Source organism: Thamnophis sirtalis, unplaced genomic scaffold (genome assembly GCF_051295495.1).
Source record: "Thamnophis sirtalis isolate CommonGarterSnake01/CBP01778 unplaced genomic scaffold, rThaSir2_p1.2 scaffold_2, whole genome shotgun sequence".
Classification (NCBI taxonomy): Eukaryota; Metazoa; Chordata; class Lepidosauria; order Squamata; family Natricidae; genus Thamnophis; species Thamnophis sirtalis.
In genome coordinates this window covers 129,256,755-129,271,061 of record NW_028261382.1, presented here as the reverse complement: position 1 = coordinate 129,271,061, position 14,307 = coordinate 129,256,755, and the positions used below count along the sequence as shown (strand labels likewise).

Below are 14,307 nucleotides of genomic sequence, written 5' to 3'. Positions count from 1 at the left end.
ATGGCCTTATTTTGGGTGTAGTGATTGAGAGCAGGAGATTTTTTTTTTTAAATGTCCACTTTGTTCAGTAGGGTGTATATAGTATAGTATTGTGTAGGTCTCAGAAATCCATCACCGCAGTGGTGTCCAAAATGTCTGTCTGCCTTACACAGAGTTTATTTGGCTTTTATACAGTTTTAACAAGCAAAGCAAAAGCAGGGGTAGCAACAGCATCTTATTCGTATATTTTACTTCTCAATACCTAAGTCCATCCCAGCCAGAGTTGAATCTCACATAACTCCTGGTACGGCCTGTCTCTGCTACGGGAGCTCATAGGTTAAAAGGCAAAAAAGCCACTGAGATCACGGCAATTTGCTGCGCATGTCTTTAGGTAACCTTTCGTCTCATTCCTACAGTATTGTATTATTATGATACAGAATGATATGATATGACATTATATTATATTATCCTCAGATGACTTTTGTGTCTCATTAGTCTGCCCTTAATCATTTTGGGTTGCTTTTTGTTTACATTTACAATGATGCATAACTTCATTGGATGCTACGATTTATTTCTCCTTTTGTTAAGAGAGACATTTCCATAGGCATATCTCTGTATTTTTCTGGAAGACCTTGGGAGTCAACTGAAAATGATTTCAACTTGAAGAAAATTATTTTAGCTTTCGAGTGACTTCATCTCTTTTAAGTTTCAGCAAGACTTAGTGTGTATTTGGATTATAGTTGCACTTCTGCTTGTGCTTTGATTAACCTGGTTGGAACTCTTGCTAGTAGCAATTTTAACAAGTAAACTTATTAATCATTGTACTATTTCCTAAAGAGAGAGAGGGATGCTGTGTGTGATCAGCTTTTCAGTTGATGATCAGCATTATAAGAACAGGATTATAAAATCCAACTGTACACATAAAGCAATAATTAATTGTAAAATATTGTTTCTTTTCCATCTAAATCTAAGAAGATCTCATAGTATATACTTTATGAGTTGCTTGCTTTGGCTCTGATTTTGCCATATGCTTGTTGGCAATATGAACAATGAAATATGAAGTATGGTATTGTCTTTATATACTGTGTTCCTAATTGGTATCATGGTTAACATTGATGGCTTATTAATATTTTAGAGTTCCCCTTAATAAAAATATAAATATCCATCTTTATATTAGCATTAGTGACTTCAAAATTGATTAGAATCATATAACATTAAGAATTTTTAGATACAGTTGTATGTGTCAAGTTCAGAAATAGCATGTTGTTATATGCTACCTAATGAAAAGAGAAAAAATAAGGCCAGTCTAATTCTAGGAAAAGGATGTTACCTTTATGTTTAATCTGAGCTTATTAGAAGCACTTTTTACTCAATAGAAAACAGGATTGAGCTCCCAATTTAAAAACAGTAACATGGCAACATTGATATGCTGATTTCATCCAGGCCTAACAGCATTGGAACTTCCCCTTATCTCCTCCCACCCTGAAACTCAGTTGAATTGCATTATGTGCAAGTGACTATGTTTTCACTGAATTGATTATGTGCTGATTGCAGATGTTCTTCAGAGAAGCTTACTCTTGATTATAACTAACATTTGCCAGATGTTGTGAAGTTAGAAAAAAAAGTGTTGGAACCAATTGCCGATGCCAGACATTTCAAACAAATTGAAATGCATCCACTTACCAATTTCAGAAATTAAGTCTTTTATGTTGCTAAGCATTCCATTAATACTTAGAGGATTATTCTTGGATGATTATTCTACTCGTCTTTGCTGCTCTTGTTTTGCAGCTTACAAAATAGTAGGCTCTTCTCTACCTTTGTGCACTTATTAAATCAAATACTATTCATGCTTCCTTGATTTAATTTTTTGTCATTAGTCCATGAACAAAGACAAGTAGACTAGTTTCTTTTAAAATCAGCAAGTATAACCTCATTAGATATTTTAAAATAATGAATAATGGAATGATTTTTTTTTATTTTTAATTAAAATCTTATTTGCGATAATCAAAAAAGCTTCCTAAAAAGTCACTGGAGACTGACATTTGTGGCTCAGTGGAGAGAAAATCCAGCAATATTTCATTTGAACCAAGTGATCAGACCTTTCCAATTAGTCATGAAAAATAAACATAAGCAAAATCAACGGTAGAGTTACTTGTTTTAAATAACATTTTGCTGCCTCCTTAAATATTTAGTCTCTGTTCAAAAACTTTATAATAAATTATAAACATATAAACAATTAAAATTTTCTATCCTTGTGAACCTATTAAGATTTGCCCCCTTTTATGGTTCATCCTTTTATTATTTTCCAAGAAAATATGATCACTATATATAATTTATGTCTTGGAGGATGAGCCATGATTTTAGCTGTAAAACTAAATAATCACAGTCACGTTAACTGTCAGTTTGACACTTAATATACGTTTGAGATAATTCTTTCTGAATGCCCTGACAACATTGTTTCCCATCCTTTAAATTATGAATGAAAGTTGAAGCTAATTTCTGATGAATTAATGGAGCAAAGAATTCTCTTGCAAGTAAAAGAAAAATCTATATAAGTCCATTACATACATGGACACTTTATTTTGTGTGAAAAGAACACACATATACAAATTTGTATAAACCTAGAAATCTCTGGCATCAGAATATACACAAAGTTCCATTTCCCCCAAACCCAAATCTATCCCGTCCAGCCGCCCTGTTTAGGATAACCCGTTCCCTCTTAAATAAGAGGGATACGGGGGACCCCTTGCACGGTAGGGCTGAAGACTATGCCCAGTTCTTGGCGGACAAAGTTGCTCGGTTTTGGTCGGATTTGGACTCCACCTTTGCAGAGCCAGCCGAGACACGAGAGGACGATTTGGTAGACCATCGCTGGGTTGAGTTTCAGGATGTTACCCCCGGGGACGTGGACAAGGCCATGAGGGCTGTGAGTGCCTCCACCTGTGTACTGGACCCGTGTCCCTCCTGGCTGGTTGCTAACAGCAGGGAGGTGACACGGGGCTGGATCCAAGTGGTTATTACCGCCTCGCTTCGGGAGGGGCACTTCCCCGCCGCACTTAAAACGGCGGTGGTGAGACCCCTCCTGAAGAAACCATCTTTGGATCCAGCCGTACTTAACAACTACCGTCCAGTCTCCAACCTCCCCTTTATTGGGAAGGTTGTTGAGAAGGTGGTGGCCTACCAGCTCCAGCGGTCCTTGGAGGAAGCCGACTATCTAGACCCCTTCCAGTCCGGCTTCAGACCTGGTTACAGCACAGAAACCGCTTTGGTCGCATTGACCGATGATCTCTGGAGAGCCAGGGATGGAGGCCACGCCTCCATCTTGGTTCTCCTTGACCTCTCGGCGGCTTTCGATACCATCGACCATGGTATCCTTCTGCGACGACTGCGGGAGGTGGGGGTGGGAGGCACTGTTTTGCAGTGGTTCTCCTCCTACCTCTCGGACAGGTCGCAGTCGGTGTTGGTCGGGGGACAGAGATCGACCATGACGCCCCTAACATATGGGGTGCCGCAGGGGTCGGTCCTGTCCCCCGTACTATTTAACATCTACATGAAACCGCTGGGCGAGATCATTCGGAGGCACGGGATAAGATACCACCAATATGCGGACGATACGCAGCTGTATCTGTCCGCCCCGTGCCAACTCAATGAAGCGGTGGACATGATGAACCAGGGACTTGAAGCTGTTAGGGACTGGATGAGGGCTAACAAGCTTGTACTCAACCCAGAAAAGACCGAGTGGCTGTTGTGTTTCCCTCCCAAAAATTTGGTTGGTGTTCCATCGCTCAGGCTGGGGGGCCAAATTTTACACCCCTCAGACAGGGTTCGCAACTTGGGAGTCCTCCTGGATCCACAGCTGACCTTTGATTGCCACCTGTCGGCTGTGACCAGGGGGGCATTTGCCCAGGTTCGCCTGGTGCGCCAGTTGCGACCCTACCTGAATCGGGAGGCTCTCACAACAGTCACTCGCGCCCTCGTGACCTCTAGGCTGGAATACTGCAATGTGCTCTACATGGGGCTGCCCTTGAAGAGCATCCGGCGGCTTCATCTAGTCCAGAATGCGGCCGCGCGAGTGATTGTGGGTGCACCTCGGTTCACCCACATAACACCTATCCTCCGCGCGCTGCACTGGCTACCTGTTGATCTCCGTGTGCGCTTCAAGGTGCTTCTTACTACCTACAAAGCCCTTCATGGTAGTGGATCTGCGTACTTGGGAGACCGCCTCCTGCCAATCACCTCCTCTCGACCCATAAGATCTCACAGATTAGGCCTCCTCCGAGTGCCATCTGCCAGCCAGTGCCGGCTGGCAACTATGCGGAGGAGAGCCTTTTCAGTAGCAGCTCCGACCCTCTGGAACGATCTCCCCGTGGAGATTCGTACCCTCACCACCCTTCAGACCTTCCGCACAGCCAAGATCTGGCTATCCCGCCAGGCCTGGGGGCAAAGACCATAGTCCGCCCCCACCCGAATGTTGTATGAATGTTGCTTGGTTTTAATTATATATTGTGTTTTTATGTTATTGTATGTCTTCCCCTCCCATACAAGTTGTTAGCCGCCCTGAGTCCCCTCAGTGAAAAGGGCGGCCTATAAATAAACTCAACTACAACTACAACTACTATCACAGAAGACTACGGAATTCAGTTGAGCATTTTTGTACTTTAAGGGACTTCAGATTTTTTTTAAAAATGCTCCATATTTTGGCACTGTTCATGATCCTGATGCTATCTACAGAAATTTTGCTTCCTTCTCTTTCAAATTAGCTTTTAATGTTTTTGGTGTCTCCTCTGTGACTGCAATGGGGTAAATAGACATTGGTTCCAGGATCTGACATCAGACAAGACCCCACAGATTTTTAATTTTAGTCCTTCCTTTTGGGAGAAACAGTGTTTAAATGGGACAAAAGTAGTTTGGGTATCAACTAGGTCTTATCAGAGCAGATGAGCCCTTTCATTTTTCCAGTTTTGGCATTGCCATTTGCATTATCTAGTGTGATCAGTTTCTTCCTGATTATTTTTAACCAAACACAGACTAGCTTGTGCTTTTGCATTTTCTCCTGTATACTGTTTTGGACGCCAATTAGCAAATGCATGTCATACCCCAGATGCCTGTGGTGGGGGTGGGGGATGATTGAAAATGTGGAAGGAAAATAGTTGAAGGCTAAAAAAGGAAAACATCTAGTAAAATTCCATGAATGCAGTAGGGTAATTGAGTACAGAAAAAGGCTTCATTGGAAAGCATTCTGAAAGAGAGTGATCAGAAGCAATTGCCACAGATGTTTATTGAGAGAACTGTTATATTCAAGGACATTTCAGTATCAATTTTCACTTCTTGCTGTTTCTTTGAACTGCATATATGTGGTTTAAGCAAATTTAGACTTTTGCACTTGTGTTTGAATTCACATTTGGTTTTGTATTTTCCATTGTTGTTCGAAGAAGGTGTCTGTTTTGGCATATAAATGATAAATAAGTAAAATAAACTGACTTGGGTAATTTTTGCTTTTTATATTCATACTCAAATTGGTTTCAGAGAAAACCAATTTGAAGCAACAGTAACTATGTAACCTTTCTAAGGTGTCTGTGATAATATACTTTTCTTTTTCAAAGCTGAATGTCGTTGGCTTTATTTATTTCAGCCATTTTTACTAGGTCATATCTTGATCTCATTTTAGCTGATGTGAAATTATGTCAGATGGTTAATTGTTAAGTGGCTTAATGTGCACACTGAAATTGTGCACAGAAATCATAAATCAGTCATTGGCAAGGGCCAAAAGGCGCAGCCAGATAACTAAAAAAGCTATAATAATATCTTTTCCTTATGCACTACCAAAGTTCTTAAATAAATTTGATATTTTTGGAATATAATTCAACAACACCAAGGCATCTTTAAGTCATAGTTAGACAAATAGCTAGGAAAAAACATAGAAGCCATCAGCCAGGACTAGGCATTTCCAAAGCTTTTTCCTCAGTTACGGTACTTACTCACATGTACATATCAGCCCAGCCATTTCAGATTTTGTATCAAAGGAAGGTCAATGATCCAGGAAGAAATTACAATAAAAAGCAAGCGTAGGATCTTTAATAGATAGGCTTGTGCCAAATAATAGCATGTCTAGGACCTGGGAATCTTATCCTGGCTTCTTGCACATTTCTCAGCTTTTAGGAAAGCAATTTGCTTCTTTGTCCATAAAAGTAAAAGTAAAAAACTGAAAAAAAGCTCTGTCTTAACAAGTGGAGCCAAACCCATTTCTGCAGTGAAAGCAATCTAATTGCTGAGATTTCTGTAACCTTATTCCATTTGTTGTCAAGTCTTGTTGAAGGAAACTGGGAAAACCTTGTTTTCAGTTGGAATTTACTGCCAGGAATTCAGCATACTGAAATTGGCGTGGGGGATAGCTTTGCTTGAATTGTTCTATTAACCCGCTATCTGAGATGCAGAGATCGAATAAGGGTGTCTGGCCTTCAATAAAAATTAATGGAGAGAAATAATTAGTGTTGATCCAGAATGACAACACCCTGTCTGTATTGCATGTTCCAGATAATTAACAGATAGAAGGAAAAAACTAGGTTTTCTATTTCTTTTCATTTGCTTATCCAGATCTCTATAGGCTAAGTTACAAACTAGAAAAGAAGACAATGATTATGTTTACCTATTAATAAATGATTTCTTTAATCATGCCACATTGAATACACCACAATGGGTGGGACTGTAAGTGCCTTGAGCCAAAAAGAAAACATACTATGGTTAAACTCTTATGTAAATTAGGTCATATGTAGTATCTACAATATGCTTTGCATATTTGAAATGCTTGGAATAAAGGAAGAAGAGGTGTTAATGAGAGCTCCCCTGATCTTACTTATTTTTACTTGTTCCAGTAGCCTGGGAATTGTATGAATTTCTAAAGTCAAATATTACAAAAAGTTATCATTATTGCAATAAAGATCAATTGTGGATACACAAATCTAATACTGTAAGGATTATATGTATCACAAACACATTTTGATTCTATAAGTAAAACAGTAACTCCAGGTTCAAAAGTAATACATAAGTTTTTTTGTTATTCATTGCTATGGAAATTCTTGAGTTCTTTTCTTATATTGAAATTTAAACAATAGAGATTATTTTTTCCACATCAAAGGCAATCAAATTGCAGTCAATCTAATTTTAATTATGCAAACATCAATATTATTCTTACTTTACCAAAATTCTAAAATGCATATTTTAATAATATGAACATAACCATTGGAAAAATTATTCTCTTTTTGAATAATACTTTCCGCACTTTGCTATTCTAATGCTTGTTTTTTAATACAAAATCCTATTAATGTTTGTTGAAGCCTTCATAAGTGACATTGAATTTAAAATGTGACATTGTTTTGACATAAAACAAAGAAAATACTCTATAAATCCCTAATGTGTGTGAGTCATAATACTGGAAGATTTAAAGCAAGGATTATCTTCAATTTTTGATAGTATGTAACAAACTTGAACTGTCTATGGTTCACTTATTTATGTTAAACTGAAATAATATCTATCTTCAAATAAGCCACATTTAATTCAACAAGACTTATATGTCAGTGGAAGTTTGTAGAATTATGCTGTACATTTCTTAAGGCTGCTTAAATGTTCCTGAATATGAACCAATTTTAAAGAATTTATTCTGGATGAAAATAAATCAGTGGAACACAAAGAGTTTCATATAGCCCTCCAGCATTCAGTTTTTCTACTTAATCTGAATCAAGCCAATATTTAAGAAGTAAGAAGTTTTCTTTTAATGCTTCTTTTATAAGATTTTGCTTTGTGCTTATTTGTGTGTATGCTGAAGATATTACAATTTATTTTTGGAATTTATCTTTTTTTTAAAAAAAAAATTCGTCAAGGTTTGGATTATTAGTAAACCAATTTCATTGTATACATGATGTACAATGACAATAAAGGCTAAACTATACTTATTGCCCTGCCTACCATGTTAACAAGTGTGTTTTTTCCTTTGGTTATGCAATGGAAACTGTCAGGAACAATTGGTACCGAAAATGTTATCCTGTTAGTTCTATATAATTTCTCAGAATTGGATTTAAGAGAAACTGAATTATAATCTTTCTGGGTCCTTCCAAAGTAAAAAGATGGTGCTGCGAATTTGTGCTCCATGATAATTTACCGCTAATTTAAAACATGTTGGAAGATTCCATCCACCCTTTATGTCTTTTCACATCTATATGAAATGACTTTTCTTCTGGTATCTTTGCATCATTATTGACTCCTGGTACTTGCCTAGTGTAATCCCTATAGGGTTTTTGGCAAAGTTTTGGAGAGACTTGTCATTGATATTCATCCATAATCAATGATTAGGGAAAGTACTGGAATTGGATCTTAGGCAACAAAACAAAATGCACAAGTACAGTATAGGTGGTACCTTGCTCAATAGTAGCAACTGTGAGAGGGATCTTGGAGTCCTAGTGGACAACCATTTAAATATGAGCCAGCAGTGTGCAGCAGCTGCCAAAAAAGCCAACACAGTTCTAGGCTGCATCAACAGAGGGATAAAATCAAGATCACGTGAAATGTTATATCACTTTATAAGGCCTTGGTAAGGCCACACTTGGAATACTGCATTCGGTTTTGGTCGCCACAATGTAGAAAAGATGTGGAGACACTAGAAAGAGTGAAAAGCAACTAAGATGATGAGGGAACTGGAAACTAAAACATATGACAAACGGTGCAGGAACTTGGTAAGTCTATTTTAATGAAAAAAAGGACTCAGGGAGACAGACATAATAGCAGTGTTCTTATTGTAAACTCATGTGTGAGTGTGGGTTGTTGTTGTGAGGGATTGACACGCAGGAGCCATGTATGCAAGACAGATCTTTATTAGTACCAGATGACAAGCGATTCAAACGTTCCCTGCAACTGTCACGGTATTTATACTAGCCAGAAGCAACTGTCAAGCCCAACTGTCACGAGGCCAGCCAATCAGATGCTGTGCCTTGACCAACCAATTAGAATGCAACACAGGTTGTTGCTGGGTTATAACACTCCTTCCCCCCAGTTATTTGTATAATAACCAATCAATTGTACATTATACATTTGCCCTTCTGTGTTGTACAATTCATTCACATTTTTGTCTTCCAGTTTTACCATTTGCAATTGTGTTCTCTCCTTCCCCCCAGTCAACCTGATAACTGTAACCACTTGTAACCACTTTAATGTAATGCTTAACTTTGTAACAGAAGTAGAAATTTAGCAACTCAAACAGAAGTAGAAATTTAGCAACTCTGTCCAGGAACATTCTGGGACTAGTAGCTTCAATTAGTTTTGAAAATTACATTTGCAATAACAAGCAACTTTGACTCTCTCGGTCCAGGCTTGAAAATCGGCCCTGGAGGCGGCTCGCTGCTCGCAGATGGCTTGGACAGCAGAGGCACCACGGAGGTCTAGAAGGATTTCAGGCCCCTGGAGGCAGCTAAGACAGGGGAACGACGGAAGGCCGAGGAGGCGTCGGAAGTCCGAGAAGGCAGGCTTCTGAGTCCGAGAAGGCAGGCTTCTCCTTCCCTTCGTTGAGGCTCGGAGCTGAGGCCAGGAGGCCGAGGAAGCAAGGCAGGAGACGGATGGCAGGGACACGCTTCAGTCCTCCTCCTTCTTCCTCTCTCTCTCTCCTAGTCAGGCAGGCATCGTGGGGAGGAATTCGTGCCCTGGAGGCAGCGAAGTGGAGACAGGGGCTTTGAGATGCTTGCAGAGGCATCGCAGGGAGGAATTCGTGCCCTGGAGGCAGCGAAGTGGAGACAGGGCTTTGAGATGCTTGCAGCCTTCGTAGAACGGCCTCGGCAGAGGCAGCTGGAAACAGCTAGGTGCCTGGAAGGCAGGCAGGACAGGAAGGCAGGCCCTGGAGGCCTGTAGGCGCCGAAGGCTTGCAACGAGCGGCTTTGGCAGGAGTTGAGGCACGGCGGCAAGGCTCGCAGTGGGCGCAGGCAGCACGGCCCGGAGAACGGAGGCAGCGACAGGGCTTCTGGCTGTCCTGTGGCTCCTTACTAGTTGGCTGATGTTGTTTGGCTCCTGTGGGAATCGCATATCAATCCCACCCTCGTCGCCAGTATTGTAAAACGTTGTGTGAGTGTGGGTTGTTGTTGTGAGGGATTGACACGCAGGAGCCATGTATGCAAGACAGATCTTTATTAGTACCAGATGACAAGCGATTCAAATGTTCCCTGCAACTGTCAGGGTATTTATACTAGCCAGAAGCAACTGTCAAGCCCAACTGTCACGAGGCCAGCCAATCAGATGCTGTGCCTTGACCAACCAATTAGAATGCAACACAGGTTGTTGCTGGGTTATAACAGTTCTAATATCTCAGGGGTTGCCACAAGGAGAGAAGCAACTTAGAACTGAGGAGAAATTTTCTGACAGTGAGAACAATTAATCAGTGGAACAGCTTGCCTCTGGAAGTTGTGAATGCTCCAACACTGGAGGTTTTTAAGAAGAGATTGGATAACCATTTGTCTGAAGTGGTGTAGGGTTTCCTGCCTAGGCAGGGGGTTGGACTAGAAGACCTCCAAGGTCCCTTCCAAGTTTGTTATTCTATTCTGCTCCTAGCACTGCACATTTCTGGACAGAGAACTGGACCTGGGATCTGTTGGAGCCACTCTCCCACCTTAGGAATATCAGTAATTGCAAGGAACTTCTGGGTCTTCACTTTGGCAGCCTCATGCCCTCCTTTGTCTAACTCATTATATCAGCAGGGTATCTGATGACCGGCAGTACATACATGGTAATGGTGTGACTCTTGTTCTTCTTATTAAGCTATCTCTTCAGGATCTGTCCTATCCTTTGGAGTACTTGAATGTTCCTGTCTTCCTTGCCTCATATGATTTTCATGTGACTCTAGAATCCCAAGATGCTTGTAGCCAATCTGTATGTCTGTTATGTGACTCACTGGTAATTCCTCCCCATCAATCTGAACTATTTTCCTTCTCTTTATTACCACCTGACCACACTTCTCCAATCCAAATAACATCCCAGTGTCCTTCCTGTAGATCCATGTCAGATGGATCAGTGAGTCTTTTTAATTCTTGTCTTTTTAATTCTTAGCACACAACTTAATGTCATCCATGCAAAGGAACTGGCCAATGGTTATTCCACTCTTAGCTTATATCCGTATCCAGTCCTTGTGATTGGGTTCAAGCCTACACAGAGCAGGAGGAACAGCAGTGAGATCAGTATCACCTTGGTATATGCCTCATTTGATGGCCACTTGTGCAAATTAACTTTAGTTGACTTTCAGTGTTGTTTTCCAATCCCACTGAGTTCTTGAGGAAGGTCCTTATGTCCTGTTTGTATAGTGCAAGGCATTCACACATCATGTGCTTGTGGCATTGAGTCATGGCTTTTCTGTAATCAATCCAGGCTGGTCTGTCTAGACCTTTGAGACAATTCTTGTATCTATTACAAACAAGTGATTTGAGCCTTGACGTTGTTCCCAGTGTCCTTCGAAGCATGCTTTTGTACTAGTCCATCTTGTAGTTAGGTTACTATGATGCCTAATAGGACTTTCCATGTATTGAGGAGGTAGGTTATCATCTTTAGTATTAAAATAATAAATAAAGATGAAAAAAATGAAATATAATATACTGATATATCCATAAGTACTCAGAAGTATTTTCTAATTGTCAGAATGTGTTTAGCAATTTTAGAATAATAACTTAAGAAGTAACAGTTGTTCTATAGGAGATGGGCAAAGCCCAAAGACTGGGTCAAATGCATCATCAGTTTGGAATCCTTACGCAGCCACAAGAGACCTAATTCCAGTCACCCGTGAATTCCATTGACTCTTTATTTAGTGCCAATTTGCCTTGACCATTAGTAGATCAGATTTTTATGTATCGGTAGCATGTTACTTTTAGTGCTTTGAATTCCGCTCCTCCTCCTGGTTACTTGTGCCTGACATTTCTACTTATTAAAACAAATGACACTCTGCCTAGTTTTCTAAGAAATAAAATGATAAAGATGAGATCACTATAGTTAATGTATTACCTGAATATTAATTTCAGGTTAAATCATAGTTGAAAGATAAACTCTTTGTGATAAACCATGTCATATCAGAGTAGCTATAGCATGTATATTTTTATCTGTTTATTCACAAGGACTTCAGTCAGGTTCAACTCTAAACAAAAGACTGCTTTGAGATTTGATGAAAATTAGCATTTATTCCAACTACTAATACTTTTATTTATTTAATGTCAAAAGCTATTATATGAAGAAACAAATGGAAATATTATCAGAGCATTTGTATCTAATATGATCTAAATTTCCTAGAGTAGACTCTAGTATTTAAATAGTAATTACTCAATAATATAAATTGGAAAATACAGCGAATTCTGGTGAAACATGTGAAGAATCATCATAGTTCAAATTTGTTCCAAGATTGGCCATACTATTAAGTTCACCAATGCATATAGTTTTCCATAAATGAATGGAATAAATGAATTCTCACTTAATGAATGCCCTGCTTAGCAACTGTTGAAAACAGTCCTGAAAAAGTAACTTTACATTCTTTGCACTTACAACCATTGCTATTTCCCTATAATAACATGATTGAAATTCATGTGCCAATTTGGATGCTTCATAGCTGACTTCACAAGCACGTCAATAGAGAGGCTAGCAATAAAATTACAAATTGCAATTCATGGCCATGTGATACTCCACTTAACAACCATAACCAAACCATGATTTGGTTAACCATGGTGGAAGTGAGGTCATAAGTCGGTTGCATCATGTCATGTTAATGGTCATGTTGCTTAGCGACGGAGTTGCTGATCACAACTGTGATCGTTTTATTACTTTACATGATGAAGGCAGGTGAATATTTAATACACCAAAGACTGAACATTCAATCTAAAATAAGTGAATATTGTTGAAGTGCTGGCTTTATCAGATTTATTTATACATTTCAAGTTCATAAAAAATAAAAAATATTTTAAATGGGTATTTAGTAATTCTACATTTTTCTTAATATTGATCAGCATTATATGATAACTTCATCACAATTTTTCTTTATATTAATTTAAATGTTATTATTCCCCTTATTAGGTTATAATTCTTACATTAATCTATCCATGTTTTTATGCAACTAAATCAAATCTTTGTCATCTTTTTTCAAGGGCTGAAGTCAAGTGAGCCAACCATGACCGGCAAAACACAGACCAGTAATGTCACCAATAAGAATGACCCCAAATCCATCAACTCTAGAGTCTTCATTGGTAATCTTAATACAGCCATTGTCAAAAAAGGAGATATAGAAGCAATCTTTGCAAAGTATGGAAAAATAGTTGGCTGTTCAGTGCACAAAGGTTATGCATTTGTACAGTACATGAGTGAGAGGCACGCAAGAGCTGCTGTGGCAGGGGAAAATGCCAGGATCATTGCAGGACAACCATTGGGTGAGTGTCTGCATATGGCCCCTCATATGTTAATTTTATTATATTTTTTTACCTTTTTAGTTTCTAGATTCATTTCTTTTATATCCAGACTGAATCCGCGTGAATTCAATTAATTGTATTTTATATGCATTCTAGCAGTGAGCAAAAATTACAATGCACTTAGTATTCTTTACATCATAAAGGAAGTTTAGAACTACATAAAAAGATATGGGGCATATAACCCTTGTGAACACAACATGCACTTTTAACTGGGGGTATTTCTTAGGCCCACAAATCCAAAGGTCAGCCCTTCAGCATGAATTATGACCTTGTTTTAATGTGCCATACTTAACATGAACCAATATGTATGATTTGGACAGCAAACATAACTGCTGTAGTTGGAATGAGAATTTCCACACTCCTTATGTCTATGAAAATTCTGCTGCTCAGTGAAACATTTATTAAGTGAGTTTTGCCCCCTTTTACGATCTTTCTTGCCATAGTTGTTAAGTGAAACACTGCAGTTGTTAAGTGAGTAACATAATTTTTAAGTGAATCTGGCTTCCCCATCAACTTTGCTTGTCAGGAGATCACAAAATGTGATCAAGTGACCCCAGGACACTGCAACAATCATAAAGATGACTCAGCTGCCAACCATCTAAATGTTGATCATGTGACTATGCGGATGCTGCAATGGTTGTAAGTGTGAAAAACAACATAAGTCACTTTTTTCAATGCTGTTGTAACTTCAAATGATCACTAAATGGACTGTTGTAAGTCAAGAACTACCTGTAATTAAATTACCAGTGCTCAGGATGTGTTTTGAAGTGTAGATAGGAGCTGCTTGTTAATTATAACTAAATTTGGCGTTTGACAGTTGCACCAGTAGGCTGGAGGTCATACTAATTATAGGCTTGCCTAA

General features: G+C 39.1%; 1 protein-coding gene across 5 annotated transcripts in view; it reads left to right on the top strand.

Moving 5' to 3' along the window:
* Positions 1-14,307, top strand: part of RALYL (RALY RNA binding protein like) — a 220,267-nt gene that overhangs the window by 106,547 nt on the left and 99,413 nt on the right. For all 5 annotated transcript variants that reach the window (XM_014056218.2, XM_014056216.2, XM_014056220.2 and 2 more), the window contains one exon: positions 13,128-13,406. In XM_014056218.2, coding sequence (XP_013911693.1) covers positions 13,151-13,406 — 256 coding nt within the window. In that variant the 5' untranslated portion in view covers positions 13,128-13,150. The remainder of the gene's footprint in view (positions 1-13,127; positions 13,407-14,307) is intronic.